The sequence below is a fragment of the Cygnus olor genome, chromosome 3, assembly GCF_009769625.2.
Source record: "Cygnus olor isolate bCygOlo1 chromosome 3, bCygOlo1.pri.v2, whole genome shotgun sequence".
Taxonomy (NCBI): domain Eukaryota; kingdom Metazoa; phylum Chordata; class Aves; order Anseriformes; family Anatidae; genus Cygnus; species Cygnus olor.
The window spans coordinates 110,180,813-110,197,106 of record NC_049171.1 but is presented as its reverse complement, the minus strand read 5'-3'; the positions used below and the strand labels follow the sequence as shown (position 1 = coordinate 110,197,106).

General features: G+C 39.9%; 1 protein-coding gene across 2 annotated transcripts in view; it reads left to right on the top strand.

Moving 5' to 3' along the window:
- The window catches only part of VPS54 (VPS54 subunit of GARP complex), a 41,563-nt gene that overhangs the window by 9,547 nt on the left and 15,722 nt on the right, over positions 1-16,294 (top strand). For both annotated transcript variants that reach the window (XM_040553612.1, XM_040553613.1), the window contains 8 exons: positions 755-916; positions 1,704-1,945; positions 3,360-3,438; positions 5,711-5,745; positions 7,017-7,148; positions 9,680-10,065; positions 13,336-13,462; positions 14,521-14,628. In XM_040553612.1, coding sequence (XP_040409546.1) covers positions 781-916; positions 1,704-1,945; positions 3,360-3,438; positions 5,711-5,745; positions 7,017-7,148; positions 9,680-10,065; positions 13,336-13,462; positions 14,521-14,628 — 1,245 coding nt within the window. In that variant the 5' untranslated portion in view covers positions 755-780. The remainder of the gene's footprint in view (positions 1-754; positions 917-1,703; positions 1,946-3,359; positions 3,439-5,710; positions 5,746-7,016; positions 7,149-9,679; positions 10,066-13,335; positions 13,463-14,520; positions 14,629-16,294) is intronic.

The window sequence follows — 16,294 nt, the reverse complement described above, 5'->3', positions numbered from 1 at the left end:
GCGTGCGAGGCAGCGGAGCAAGGGCACCTGCTGCGACACGCCGTGGTTCAGCCTCGCTGAGCACAGCTGCCTACCTGTGCAGACGTCTGGCACGCTGCCTCTGCCTCCACCAGAGCGAGGCCAGGAAGCTCCAGCAGCTTCCATGAGCCCCCCAGCAGCGGTTTTACACCCAGCTTCAGGCTTGGAGTGCTGAGCTAAGCCCGTCACGCAGGCAGGTCTGTGCAGCGCTACTTCGGGTGCTGGGATCCTTTGTGTCTTCCCTTGCCCCGCTGTACGTGTGCAGGGCAGCTCCAGGACGGTATGAAGCACGCACAGAAAATGGCTGTGGGGATCAGACACTGAAGGTGATCTCCTCCCTCTATATACGTTCCTTTACCCGCGCTTTTTGATACCTCGGAGGGAGTTTTACTGCCAACGTGTGCGCTGTGACTGCAGTGCTTCTGGCAGCAGAAAGGCAGAAGTGCCTGAAAGATTTCCGTTGCTGTTAACGTAAGAATCTATTGGTGCTGTGCACAAGAACAAGCCAACCTTCATACCTCAAGGGAGTGGGAGGAAACGGACGGTGAAGTTACATTCTGCCTTTTATTTTTGTCTTTAAAGTATTTTCATGTTCCTGTTGAAATGTGTCAGTTAAATTGTTGCAGTATGGAGAAAAAAAAAAACAATACCTATGTAGCTGACAGAGTCTTTTTCTTTTTGTTAGTCTGCAACCAGAACTTCATTAAAGCCTTGATATTTGTTGTTTCTCCTTCAGCTTTTATCAAGTGGTGATTTTATGCAATGGCATCGAGCCACAGTTCTTCACCAGTGCCTCAGTCAAACAGCAGCGATGCTTTCTTTAAAAAGGAAATGGATGTTGCAAAGCGCTTTCGACCTGTGCAGTCACTGCCTGATGTCTGTCCCAAGGAGCCCACAGGTAACGTTGCTGTGCAAGGAGAGTGAAAATGCAGTTACATTTGCTAGTATGAAAATCCATTTTCAATTGTTCAGTCAAATTTCCAAATTTTCTTGTACACTACACACAGAATACGAAGTCATGGCCTTATTTCAAAGTATGCTGTAGTTCTTCTTACCACCCAGTTTCCCTTTGGAGCAATAGGAGACCCCATTTGCAGCTTCTTTTTAGATCTCCACATTATAGGTAGGGTCTTGTCTGTGTGATTCTATGCTGTAGCTATCTATGATTCTTACCACATACAAGAAAAAAGGTGTATGTGGAACACATCTATCTAGCATGCTTGGAGTCGTGGTGCTTTACTTAGGTGTAACACCCTAGCCCTTTCGTAGTGGGAAGCAAAAGACCAAGACCTGTCTGTACCACTGTCATAAGTCTCTAGTGTTATCATAAGACCAGGTTTTGGTCAAAATCATAGCCGCTGCAGTATACCAAAGCTTAGTTGATAAAGAGGGGTGGTGGGATGGGATCTTAAGAATTAAGGAATATGATTCTAATGAATTTCAACCATATTTCTGATCAAGTAGCCCAGATTATTAAAAATGCGTTTAAGTGGTTGGATTTTTTTCCACTTCAGTGGAAGTTAATGGTGTTGAGCTAAAGATACTTAGTGAGCGTGGATACGCGTTTGTGTTCAAAACTTGTGTTGGTTAATGTGATAGAAGAAATGCAAGGTAGCGTTGAAGAAGCAAAAATACAACTTCCAGTTTCTCACCTTAAAAAAACTGTCTTGTCTTTTGTGCTACAGGCGATCCCAGTAATTTATGTGACAGCCCATCTCTAGTTGCGGATCAGCACAGATGGACTATTTATCATTCCAAAGTCAATCTCCCAGCAGCGCTAAATGATCCTAGGTTAGCAAAAAGGGAATCTGATTTCTTTACAAAAACATGGGGAGTGGACTTTGTGGACACTGAAGTCACGCCTTCATTCTACCTCCCACAGATCACCAAGGAACATTTTGCATTATACCAACAGGAAATCACTCCGGTAAGGATACAAAATTCAATGCACGTGGTACTAGGGGCCAGAAAGAGATATGAGAACCCACATCTAATTAGTGATTGTCCCTGTTAGTAGTCCATCATACAGTTAGCTGATAATTAAGTTGTTCTCTGGTGCTTGTTGACTTTCCATTAGGCATTTCTTGTTTTATAATCTCAATATTATTAGCGTGAAAAATGTCTAAATTCAGTCTAGAGAGTTTCATGTTTTTTCACTTGTATTTCTGAATACTGCGGTCTGCACCAGGGCTTGCATTTCATATTCATTCTTTCTGATTATCAATCCTTTTTCTGTAAGGATTGTTTAATGATTGAGCTCTACAGTGAAATGTAACATTTAAAGACCTTTGGATCAAATATAAAACATGACTAAGTGCTGCAAGGATTAGAGATATTTCTAAAGAATCTCCGATTTAAACATTTATACGTGAAGTTCTAAAACTATAAATAGATCTATTATTTCAATGATTTCTTTTGTAACAGGAAATTTTAAGCTACATCTAAGGACACCAGGACCAGTAGGAGACTTCTAAAAACTCTTAAAATACAGGTGTCAGTAAGTATGTAGTAACATTCTTTTTTTTTTCTTTTGAACTGAAAGAACATATAGAAGTCTCCCACTGTTTTCTGCTTCCTTGGTTTGTAACTTTCTTACCTTTCTGCTGTTACAGAATTGGCTGCAGGAAGTGTTGCTTGTGTAAATCACAGTTAAAGTATGTCAAAGGGAATTGTCTGTAATGCCATTCATTTACATGCTCGACATTTAAAGCATTTAAGAGCTCTTAAAATTAATCTGTAATGCAGTGATTGCAAAATGAAAGAAGGTTTTGGAAAGAGGAACTGGCCCATGATGTAGCTTCTAGCAGAGATCTAGCTATCGGTGGTCTTTAGAAGCATAATTTCTGATCACTATGGTCTCTAGTGCTGACTGCACCTGTAGGTAAAACTTGAAGTTCAGCATGACAAAACAAGATCCGTGACTTCAGCTAGGTGTTCATTAATAAGATGTAGAAACAATATCTACTTTGATTCAATTAATTTAGCAATGAAGAAGCATTTATTTTGTGTCGGTGTGATTTCTGGGTTAGAGAGTAAATAAACATTTGGATATGTAATTACAACCAATCTGTGGTTATCTCCTATTATATAGAGAGGTTATTCTGGCTTTTCAATAACTGAAAAAACAACACAGCAACCAAAATTTTTAACCTGTGGTACCTTTCACCTAGACAAACATCATCTGAGCTTTTAAGAGGAAAAAATATTACTGTGAAGCTGTCAGAATTATTTGGCATGATGCAGTATGTTTCCGTGAAAATGTTCTGTTCCAAAGAAAAAGAATCTTTTTTTTTTTTTTTTAAGTCTCAGAGTAATTCTTTAATATATTTACTGTTTTACAGAGAGAGAAGGTTCATGAAAGATGCAAGAATATTTGTCCTCCTAAAGATACCTTCGACAGGACTCTGTTACACACCCATGGTATAGTCAAACCCCTCCTTTAGTCATTAACAAGTCATTCCTTCAATGAATACTATAACATACTGATCATCTCCTTTACTTGCTCATAGGCTTCATGTGCAAAAATAGCTGCTGGTGATTTCTTTGTAACAATTGAAAACCCAGACATGATTGACTAGACGTATTTGTGACCACTGCTCATACCTGATAGGTCAAAATACTTGAGACCTGCTCATAATTTTTTTCTTGGCATGTTTACATTCATGGTAGGTCACTAAGTCCCTGGCAGTGTTTTCTTTAACTTTCTTTTAAGATAAGCTGAAACTATTACAGCTACCTTCTAGCAGCTCTTGACTTTGCAAGGAAAAGCAGCAGCAGTGGACCATTCCTGACTCTGCCATGAGGATCAAAGAATGGCTGAAGTGGGAGGTGACCTCTCAAGATGGCCTAGTCCAAAACCCCTTGCTGAAGCAGGGCCCAGGACCCTGTTCAGTCTGGTTTTGAGTATTTCTACAGATAGAGACTACACAACCTCTCTGGGCAGCCTGTTTCAGTGTTGGCCACCCGCACAATAGAAGATGGAAATTTTCATGTTTCATTTTGTACTTGTCGCCTCTTGTTATGTCACTGGCCACCACTGAGAAGAGTTTGGTTCCCTCTTCTCTACACTTTCTTGTTGGATATTTATAAACACTGATAAGATTCCCCCCGAGCTTTTCCATGCTAAACAGTCTGAGCTCTCTCAGTCTCTCCTTGTATGAAAGATACCCCAGTCCCTCATTCATGTTTGTGGCCCTTCACTGGACTCGCTGCAGTATGTCCATTCCTTTCTTCTACTGGGCAGCCGAGAACTGGATACGGTACTCCAGATGCGGTCTCATCAGTTCTGTGTAGAGAGAGAGGATCAGCTTCCCATGACCTGCTGCCAGTGTTTTTCCTAGTACAGTCCAGGATACTTTGCCACAAGGGTGCAGTGCTGGCTCACGGTTGGTTTGTTGTCCAGTAGGACTCCCTCCCAGATCCTTCTCTGCACAGATGCTGTACAGCTGCTCAACCCTCAGTGTGTAGTGTGCCTGGGGTTATTCCTCCCCCAAGTGCAGGGCTTTGCATTTCCTATTGTTGAACTTCATGAAATTCCACTCTGGCCAATTCTGTTTAGTGTTTCTATCATTACTGTTAGCAAGGACTACCTGGAGCACTTTTTTTTTGGTGTCTGCAGGCGTAGCAAGGCTGAATTTCAAGATTTTATGGAAATAGTTCAGCTAATATGAAACTGGATAAAGGAAGGGGAGAGGCAAAATGAAAAACAAAAAACAAACAAAAGGAAAATAAACCCTTATAAGCTGTAGCAAGTTTGTAATATTTAATTTTTATGTTAATGTTTTTGAGAAAATGAATTAAAGATTAATTTGCAAATCACTGTTTGATCAGGCTCATCTGTATCAATTATCTACATGTAATGCAGCAAGAAGCATTCAGTAGTATACTGCTTGTGATCACGTTGTTCTTCCAATCAGCTTTCTTCTTTCTTTTCCATGAAAAAGGCAGTCCTTCTGTAGGGTTTCCCTGGGCTTGTTATTTTGAAGTAGCTCTTCCTGAATGAATCCGTTTGTGGCACATACTGCGAAATACAAGTTCCTTCTTTAGGCTTAGTTTTATCCATTTTGAAAGAGTTTTGGTTTTAGAAAGAAAAAAATAGTGTCACCAAAATATCTGGATGCTCCTTTTGTAGATGGGCAATTCCTAGAAGCATCATTTGGTAAACTGAAACTCTGGATTTTCTATAGTTTCTTTTTTTAGGCATTGCTTGTTTTTCCTCCAGCTCTGGCCCGCAAGACGTGGCCTTTCACTTCCATAAGAGTTGGTCTGTCCAACCACTGAGAACAGCAGGATGATTCTTAGGTTTCCTTTTGTATTTCAATACCAATCAAGTAACAAAGAGGAGAAATGTGGGAGGTAATTCTGATATACTGCTTACCATGCTTGTCCAGAGCAGGGAGACTGTCCAGCTGAGGTACAGGCTTTATCCAGTCAGGTCTTGAAAGCCTTCAGGGATGGAGACTATCCAGTATCTCTGGACAGCCTGCTTGACTGTCCTCATGGCGAAAAAGGTTTTCTTGTTCAGATGAAACCTTTTTTTGTTTGTTTCAATTTATGATCCTGTTACTTGTCCACTCACTGTGAGGAGTCTGGCACTGTTGTCTTGAAAACCTTGTAGCATTTTAAAGTGTTCAAGGAAATTGTTTTTAATGCTTTGCTCATGAATGACTTCTTGTGTTTTGCTTTATTTTAGATAAATCCAGGACAGATCTGGAACAAGTACCTAAGGTATGGTTTCTGTGAACTCTAAACTTTTATAAGGATTTCTCACATATATCCTTGAATATGTGGATGTACTCTCCTGTTATGTGGAAGTCTTGTCCAAGCTGATCACTTAAACTGATTATCAAGAGTGTCTGCAATGCTCAAAATTTACAAAAATTAAGAACAAGCTGCTTTTTTTTCATTTTTTGTTTGTTCATTTTGTTAATTTTGACTATGATGTTAATTTTGTTCTTACTTAAAGTAGAATACAAATGCCGTTATTTTTTTCATCTTTAATAGTTAAAACCTTAGAGCTGGGCAGAATTAGCCACCCTGTGTTTCAGGAGGAAGGGGAAACTGGAGAGTTTGATAGATGTTTGAGTATTGCATAGTGTGCAACTTTGCATTAGGTTTAACTCCTTGAATCCTCAAGGAAAGCCCTCTTGCGTAGATGCTTTCAGCATATATGATATGTTTTTATGTGACGGGTTGACAAAAGATACAACCCTAGATTCCACTTCAGTCTGAATACCTTTTTTATAGGTACATTAAGGAGTCAGTGTGTTAATATGGGTCAGCGTCTCTGTGCCAGTTGTGTAGCCTGTTCCTTCAACAGCTGTGACTGCAATGTTTAAAGCCCCAGAAAAAAGAGTGTTTGGGTGTAGTGTGATGCTGTAGCCTGTGTTGAACCTCTTAAAATTACACTTCACAAATAAAGGGAAAGGGGAGGTACTGTCTACCTCCAGGTTTATACCAATTTTGTCAAGTAAAAATAACATGATCGGAGAGAACTTCAGACTGATAGTTCTGAGATGTGTAGAGTTAATGTTAAGTGCTATTGAACCTTTCTACGATCAGCGCATTTGCTGTGCTAAAGGAGATACATTTGAGGCCCTGTTTCCTTCCAGGCAACACTTGGTACACGTAAACAGCTGGCTGGATCCTCAGTCTGGCAGAAACCAGGGCTCCAGAAATGAGCGTATCAGCAGTGGGATGCTTCTGCTTGCTCTGATCCTTTAGAGGATCCACCTGCAATTTGTTGTTTAGATCCTGACCCAGGTCATTTTGGAGTGGACTTCCACTTCTATGAAAATAAGCGTTTGTCAGATCACGCATGCTTTTAGGGTGTGAAGTAAATCAGTTATAAGATCTGTTTGCTTGGATAAATGATAACTTGTTTTTTTGGAAAAGAAAAAAAAGATTAGTTTCGTTAACCAGGATGTCTTTTAAACTGGCAAGGATGAACATGGGGGTGAGAGACATGCTTTTTTTTTGCTTTTGCTTTTCTGTTTCAGATTTTTATGAAACCAGATTTTGCCTTGGAAGATTCCTTAACATTTAATGCTGTTTTACCATGGTCCCATTTTAGTACTGCTGGTGGAAAAGGAAATCGTGACGCAGCTTCCTCCAAGTTACTTCAAGAAAAGGTAAGAATTTGATGCAACGTGTCACGATACATCCTAGCTGTTACTACAAAGAAGCTATTGGCAGCCAAGTCCATTGCTGCTGTCCTTTACTAGTTGCTAAGACATCAGTATTGGGGACTTCGGCAACTTTGGTTTTACATTCCATGAGAATTCCATGAGAAGGATAAGCTAGAGGTTTTAGAACATCTGCTAAGACTACTGCTTTCTCATGTCTCAGGAAAACTCCAAGGCACTGTGTTTTCTGTGCTAAAAGAAATACTAAATACCAAGCTTTTGTATGTTAGGAACTTCCTCTTACATTTTGTTATGTCATTCGTGCTGATCCATTTTGCATTTCACAAAGGACTTGTGTATGTTGGAGAGCAAGAAAGCAGAGCTGCTTCATTCATATTGGAAACAAGTCTTTGCTCATTCTTTTTTTTTTTTTAGTTATGTATTCAGTATAGAAATCCCCTAATGAATGACTTCTAAGGTATAAGTACCTGAGAAGTAGTTATAGAAAATCAAAATAATTTTAGAGTCTATTCTAACTTTAATTTTCCTTCCTGCTTAACCTACAAAAGCTTCTGGAGCTGGCATTTAAAAAAAAAAAAATTGAGGTAACTCAGAAAAAAATAACACGATCCTCTGGAAGATGTTTCCAAATTTCCAGGCGTTAGTCTTCCTGCTTTCCCTCCAGGTCAGGAGGGACAGGCAGGCTCTGCTTTAAGATAACTGATAACTTGTTCCTTCATTGCTTTATCCTCACATGCATAGAGGTGGCTTTTGGAAATACTCCTTTGGAGCTTTTGGCAGTTGCTGTCTGGAGTTGAAAAAACAGTGTCTGGCACATGCTTGAAACTTTCAGAGTGTGCCTGGGAGAAGGGCTGCCAGCAGCAGGATGGACACTCAACAGGGACTTGAGTGAAGGAGACCCAGAGCCCACTTTCCAGCAGAATGAGAATGAGGTTATAAGTAGCGGTGAGCCATGCTTTTGTAGAGAGATGATAGAAATATCTAAATAGCATAAAGCAGTTCTGTTGCCTCCAAAGCCACGTGCATGACAGCCAGATTATTACAGTTTCATGCTGCCAGAATTGGCCCAAATTTTGTTTTACTTGGTTCAATGCTCTGAACTGCCCAAAAATTGTTCTCACTTATCAGGTGTAAATATGCATCCTGTTGCCCAAATTTCATCCTTAGCTCCAGGCACAATTTTTCAGCAAGATTTGGAAAACCCCACCAGAAGCACACACGTTTAGGCTATTGCTGCTTATGTACTTGAACAACTTCCCCCTGACATTTGTCCATCTTACCTCCTATTTCCTGCCCTACATTGGGACTGTCAGCTCTTTGAGGCAGGTAGTATTGTTTTGTTCTGTTTGTTCTATAATGCTCGGCATAGTGAAAGGGCCTGGGGCATCTGGGTGCGACAATCACGTAAATAAATGATCATAATAACCCTTTCTCTGATCCCTGTGTCACAGCCTGTCTCGGCTTCTCCCATGGGCTAGGTGTGTCACAGCTGGCTGGTGGAGGACATTTTTGATTAAATGTTGTACAAAAAAAGATGGCTTTGCATATTGCGTAAATCCCCGGCATTAAATGTATGCAGGATGAAAATAGCTATAAGACAGAAACATTTCTCTGATGTTTTTTTTTCCCCTCAATTTCTGGATGGGCCTTTTGAAATTCAGCGTGAGGTTTGAGTGCGTGGCACCTCCTAAAAAACCAGGTCATCTGAGTATTAGCATTCAGATGAGCATCCTAATGCCTCAGTCTTCTGAGTTTGCATATTCAGCGTAAGCCAGAACACAGAGCTTTTGCAGCTCAACTGATCAGGCCAACCCAGTGGCCTGGTAACACAAAGAATTTGAATTTGTTCAACGCACAGAATTTGAATCTTAGGTTCCAAACATGTAGGTATACTCTGTCTCTGGGAGTCCAACAGTGCCAGCACACATGATAAAACCTTAGCAGGAGCTCCAACTGGCTGGCATAAAGCAACGGCAGCCAGACATCTCCTGAGGATTTTTCTACAAAGATGATGCTACAGCCTTTTAACTGAGCAGACCCAGAGCTGTGCCATCAAGCGCAGTCATGATGCATCTTTATCGACTTGAATGGCTCTAAGTACATAGTATATTTGCACATGTATGCTGTCCTTACGTGCAAGCCAGTGCCCAGAACTGTCTCTTGGTTAATGGCTGTATTGTAACAGTGCCAGTGTGCAACCCGTGTGGTACAAAAGCTTGGGTATTTTAAAATTATTTGGCTATCTTGTCATTTTCAAGCAGGAGAGACATCAGGTCAGCCTTCCCAAAGTGATTTTTTGAGCTCATTGAGAAACAAATGAACAAACCACAACAGGTGGTATTTGCTTGCTAATCTGACAAAGGGTTTAATATAATATTATAGCATTTTTTTATTATTAGCAAAATGTCCTTGTGATACAATAAGACATTTCGGCTGTACTCTCAATGTATGTTTTCATGGTGATAAACATGCCAAGCCATAACAATGCTGTTCAATTTCCCCTTCCCTCTTCCCAGCTGAGCCATTATCTGGACATTGTGGAAGTCAATATTGCTCATCAGATTTCTCTGCGCTCTGAAGCATTTTTCCATGCAATGACCTCTCAGCATGAGTTGCAGGACTACCTCAGGAAAACCTCCCAGGCTGTAAAATTACTTAGAGAGAAAATCTCCAAAATTGATAAAGTAATGTGTGAAGGATCACTTCGAGTTTTAAGACTGTCGCTCACAAGAAATAACTGTATAAAAGCATACAATAAACTGAAGCTAATGGCTACTGTACACCAAACACAGCCCACAGTACAGTTGCTGTTGTCCACTTCTGAGTTTGTTGGAGCTTTGGACTTAATAGCAACAACGCAGGAGGTGTTGCAGCAGGAACTTCAAGGCATTCACAGTTTCCGGTAGGTAACCATCTAGGAAATTAATAAAATGCAAGCAGAGCTAGAGGGTGTCAGGCATGTTCTGCTGGCTGATGGGGTTTGTTTTACCTGTGTTTGCTCATTCTTAGAGGACACGGTACAAAAAGTACAAAACGTAAGTAAAGCATATGTAGTATGACTGCTGCATGTGCCAGATAAATTTTATTTTGGTGAACTTTTAATATTGAGATGCTCTGTACTCCATTCTTGTCTACAGGTGGTTTAGGGGTGCAGTGACTAGACCTTCATCTTGCAGGGTTTGTAGCCCAGAGCTGAGAGATGTTTCTAAGTGGTGGTCTGCAATCCTCATGCAGAATAGGTCTGCCTCCAGCCTGTCCTCTTGCTGGAAGAAGCTTTGCAAGCAAAAACCAGCGCAAAGCTATCAAACCGTGGCTCAAAATGTGGTCTGAGGTTGACAGCTGGTCAGATGGGATGTGTTCAGCAGCACCTCCTCTTGGGGAGAGCTCTATTTACAGTGGCCAGGGGTGCACCTTCCCTGCTGAGAAATCCAATTCTGTAAGCTGCTGGAGTTGGGAAGAAACAGTGGGAAGGTGCTGCCTGAGCTCCTGCTGCTGGTTTTTCACCTGTTTGCTATAGTCATGGGAGTTAGTGAGTCCAGGGTCCCATGCTGGTTGCTGCTGTTAATGGTGGGTACTCAGAGCTCTGTTTGGGAGATGGTGCTGCACTGGGCAGGGTCCTCTGTGATATGCAGGAGTGGCGGTACATCAGAATCCTTTTAGCTGGTGCAAAATAACCTATCATAACTGCTGTGTGCACTACAACAGTGTCAAATGCAAAGCTGCCACTGTGATACGATGCTGGTAGAAGCAGTGAATGTTAAATAGGCTCGGAGACTTGTATTAGCCAGTTGAGGAGCTGTCTACTTAGTTTCATAAGTTGATGCTATTTTTTTGTTTGGTTTTGAGGCTATGTGGTTCCTGCAACCCAATGGTTTCCAGTTTTTGTAATTAAAAATGTGGTTGTTGCTCAATAACTGCAACATGAATATTGAGAACTTTATATGGTTACCACTGTGGTCCATCTGTGCTGACAAGCTCCTCTTCTAACACCCGTTCTAGCTGGTTCAGAAAAAGAATCAAATTTTATGTAGAAGAAACTCAGAAAAAGTCTTTAAAAGAAAAATATCCCACCTTTTTTTAAAGCTAATAAACTTGACCAAGTCATATTTGTATTTACATTACTGATGCTGAGTGTACTTCTACAAACCTGAGACATCAATCAGAATTAGCTTTTTTTTTGCAATCAAGTAACCTAAGTTACCTGCAATATTAGCAGAGAGTGCAGTTATGTTGTCATTGTAGTATACTTGATGTTCCAAGAATGTGTTGTTATTTTAAATTCACGATCAGATGTGGTACATACTTGCAGGTAAATATCTTGTCTATAAAAAGTGATTTCTGTGAATAATGTCTAGTTGGTTGGTATGGTAGAATTAAAAAATAATTTATTTAGTTTTTTAAAAAAGTCGTATGAGTGGGAAATGTCCTCTCTGCCTTGGATAGTAAAGGTTCAGAAAGCTGAATTAAATGCAGCCTCACTCCTCAGCCCCACCAGGGATGCAAACGCAGCTCTATCTCTGACAAACCCAGCACGCTTGCTCCCAAGTCTTACAATAGCCTCTATGTATTGCATGTCTGGAGAAATAATGTGCAATGAAAAGATGGAGAACTTGATGAAAACTGCTCAGTAGAATGTTGGTTTTGAAAACAATAATAATAAATTAATGCCATACACAAATGGTTCATCTTTTTTCCACAAAATACTGAATGGCTGTTCGTGGTTTGCTGCGAGCAAGAACACTGCAGTTGGCAAGTGAGATAAATACCTGTTTTATCAGGAGGAGAGAGAAGTTTCCAAATAATTGCTATCTCTTTTTTTTTTCCTAAAATATTCAGTATCATTTTTTTTCCACAACCAAACCAAACAAACTTGTTGCTTTAGTGTATTGTGTGTGACAGCTTGTGGAGTTTGTAGTTAAACAGACATTGTTAGCTTTAAATCAAGTCATGTTGCAGCATCATTCAATGCAAATTGGTGTCTTTAATATAGGTTAATATCCCTGGTGATTATATGTATCTGTTATAGCATTATGATTGGCACTAGCTACTATCATAGGGCAGAATTACAGTTTTAGAGCTCTTTAACACTTGCAAGTTCGTCTTTTTAATTAAAAAGATGAACAAACAGTGTGTTAATTAAATTACAAATCTATACTGCCAGTTTTTATGTTGTTTTTACAATCCTTGTTTGGGGTGTTGGAGATCCAGTATGTTTTTTACACGGGTGTGTTGGCAAATCAGACTTCATACAGCAAAACACAGATGCCTGGAAGCACTGTTCTCATCTGTATATTTTTAATGAATTTTTGCCCTGCACTAACAATTTTACTTAAGGGAGTTGTAGTCCAACTACAGTTGTCCAGCTCTTGTCAGATGTTTCCACACTTATGAAGTGTGAGAGGGCAGGTTATGTTGGGTTTAAATACATGGGGTTGATTTTTACAGATACTTGGTGATCTCAGCGGTCAGTGGAAGCTGGAAAACCAGGAGTGTTTGGCATCTCCGAAGTTCCCAATTTTATTTTTACTCTGCTAAAAGTCACTCTAGCTGCGCAGCTTCTAAAGACTAGTCGACATGTCTGATGTGAGAAATTCCCTCGTGGCTTTGTATGAAAACAAATTGCAAAATATGGTTTAAAATCTGTAATATATGAGGAAGTATTTTTAATTTTGAATGGTATAAAAATGGAAAATTTTAAAATTCTTGTGTTCTCTGAAAGCCATTCTGTCATGTGAAGCTGCTCCTGTATCTCAGTCATGTAAAGTAAATACCTTGACCGTATTAAAAGCTCAAATGCTTGAAGTGGAAGAATATTCAGCAAAAGAAGCATTTCTTCTTTTTAACAGCTAGATACAGTCAACCACTGAGTATTCTTGGTTCTGGTTCCCTTCATTGGGAAGAGAGGGTACTCAGCATCTTCCGACAAAGTCTTGCATCCAATTTTAACATTCCATTAACATTCAAGTCCATATGTTTTTGCTGCAAGGTGATGGTGCCTCTGAAAAATGTGTGGTTTCAGCTGCTCTAAGAACTGAAAGATTTGCGCCTCCCATTAAGTCAGCATTGATTGCATGGAAATTACCTGCTGGGTGGTTATTTTCTTCAACTGTGAACTAATGATTCATTTTCAGGTTGATTATTTAGCTCATATCTCAATGGCTGTTTTTCTTAGGCATCTTGGCTCACAGCTTTGTGAACTGGAAAAGCTGATAGATAAAATGATGATTGCAGAGTTTTCAACTTACGCTCGCAATGATTTAAATAGACCCCTAGAAGATGATTGCCAAATTCTAGAAGAGGTATGTCTGTTATTGAAATAAACTCTCTGATGAATATGTTTGCATCTGTAACATCCTTAATTAGCACTAACTAATTCATTCAGGTCCCTAGTAGCAACATTATCATTTCGCACAATTTCTCATCCAAATTTTCCCCACACCTATTTGTACTTCATCTAATTAAATAATTGTAACGAACCATATGGAACTGCAATCCAGTCCTGCTTTATTTTTTTATTTTTTATTTTTAATAATCAGTTCGATTTTAAATGTATAGTGAGTTTTAGTTTGGACACTTCATGAACCTCAACATATAAGTGGAAGAGGACATGGACCCTTGTATCTGCTTGACTGTAAAAATTCAGTTTTGCAGTGAAAGTTGTGCATGTTGTTCTTTCTCTGTCTCCCTATGCACTTACAGGTGCTTATATCAAGCATACGGTTGCCCTGAGTACATACTTCATTTGCAGGTTATCTTCCTTTGAAGATCATGAATTTCTGCAGATTAAGCTATTGTGATTGCTTTTGAGCCAGAAAAAGGTCTTTTCTGGCTCAAAAAGAAAAAGATACACATTTTTCTGGATTTTTACCTGTACAATTCTGCCATAATTGCTAGACCCTACAAACTGTTTAGTCTTGTATAATCCGTGGGTTTCATGAAATGTGGCAAATAGCAGTAGCATTTAAATATTCCCATTTCTGCCCTGCACTTTCTCCCTGTCTCAGTGCTGCGATGTAGTAGCCTCTCACTTGTGCTGGTGCAATCGTGTTGAGCGTCATTCTTGCTTGCGGTAAGGAAACTCATTAATCTTAGGAAATACGTGTGTTTTCAAGCACAATTGCATGAGCACAACTGAGGAACAGGAATGAAAATAACTGTGAGGAAGGGACTCCGTTAGCTGGTGTTGCCACAGGAAACTTTGTACGGTTTAAACCATGGCGTTAGTCTCAAGGCACTGGACTGATCTAAATTCTGTCCACTGTGCGTGTGATACGTGAACTCTTATTGCCGTGCAGATTCTTAAAATTGTTTCTTGTTTTCATCTTCATGTTTTTAGTGTGTTTCTTTTTCTTGATAGGAGAGACTCGTATCACTAGTATTTGGACTTTTAAAGCAAAGAAATCTCAATTTTTATGAAATATATGGAGATGAAATGATTATTACAGCAAAGAACATAATTAAACAGGTAAGCCAAAAGTTTCAAACTCATCTGACAAGGTTGCCTCAATCTCTTAAAAATGTGTTGTTGTTCAAGTAGTTAAGAACAACTTTGAAATGTTTTGGTGGTGCATGATCTCATGTTTAGAGCAGCTGAGCTTACAAACACAAAGGACTTCCTGAAGCACAAAAATCTGTTTGCAGAGAAGACCTTCTGCAAGGAGTAGGTACAAGTAGCACAAGTATGGCCAAAGACCACACCTTTCTCTGTGTGATTGCCATTATTCTGAATCCACCGATTTTAGCTTTTCTTTTTTCTTTTAGCACACAGCTTTCCCAAATAGTATAGTAGTGTCATAATACTGTTTCAAAAAAAAACAAAAAACAAAACACCACCAAACCAAAAGAAGAACAACAAAACATGGGGTTCTTGGCATTAACACACAAATAAATAAATAAATCCCAATTGAAAAAACAAACAAACAAACAAACAAATTACCAGCAAATGATACAGAAAATATTACTTGTCTCAGTGCTAGCTCAGACCTAGTCTAGGCATGTGGTTAAAAGCTGGAAAACATCCCTGCCTTTTCTGAAGAGAGCAAGGTGAGTTCATGATGAAGGTAGAAGTGCTTGCCTGTAAGAATTACTTCAAAAATGAACCTTTGTCTGCATTAGTCTGGTTGCATGCCACTTAGGGCAGTATATCTGTATTTTCAAACCAAAAGTCTTTGTAGATAAAAACAGCTAAAACAAAAAATGAACGAATGACTCCAGTTGTCTTCTCTGGAGAAAAATGCATGGATTGTTTTGAACAGGGACGTGATGGCTTTTGTTTACAAACAAAAACTTAGGCTGAACTTTGAACATGTTTGGAATTTCATTTTTACTCATCTCGTTTGTTTGTTTGTTTGTTTGCATGCACATGTGGGATATTATGTAGGGGTAGGGTTTTTCCCCCTTAAAGATACGTGATTATTTCAGGAGTCAGGTTGTGATGTGTTAGCAGCCACCCGTGATTTGTATCCCAAAGATGGGGAGACAGTTAGGTGGTGGGTTTGCCTTTAGAGTTCACAGCTGTGTTGTGAATCAGATTGGGAACTTCTCCAGCTTTTAAAAGTTTGGAATTCTTTTAATTTTTATTATTTTAAAGGTTTTGTTTCAAGCCAGATTAGCTTCCCAAGTCTATCTTGGACTGCAACCCCATGGTTGATCTGGTTGAGCAGGGTGGGCATAGATAAGAGAAGCTGGCGTTGCTGATGCTTATGGTGGCAGAATGAGAAGACAAAGTGACAAAGTGTGCAACTGTCTCACATAAGGACTTGGCTATGATACGAGTCATTTCTCTCTTGACAACACAATTTAGATTTTAAGTGCCCCTGCCTCTTGCTGCTGGTTCCCTTCCCACCTGAAAGCAGTGGGAAGCTGGGCTGGGTCATTGCCCAGCTCCCTGAAAGCTCAGCGGCGGGTGGGAGCGAGCACTACTTTCTAGTCATGCTGTGTTACTATAAGCCTGGAAAAACAAGGGCATGCACCTTCTGTGTACAGCTGCATGAATGGGTAACACCAGGATAAAGCTGTTCATCTGCCCATCAGTCTCCTGTTTTGTCACTTGCATATGTAGGCAGTCACAACGAGACCTTTTTTTTCCCCCTTTAAATTCTGCTCGCTCAGATAGTGGGCACGTAGCACTC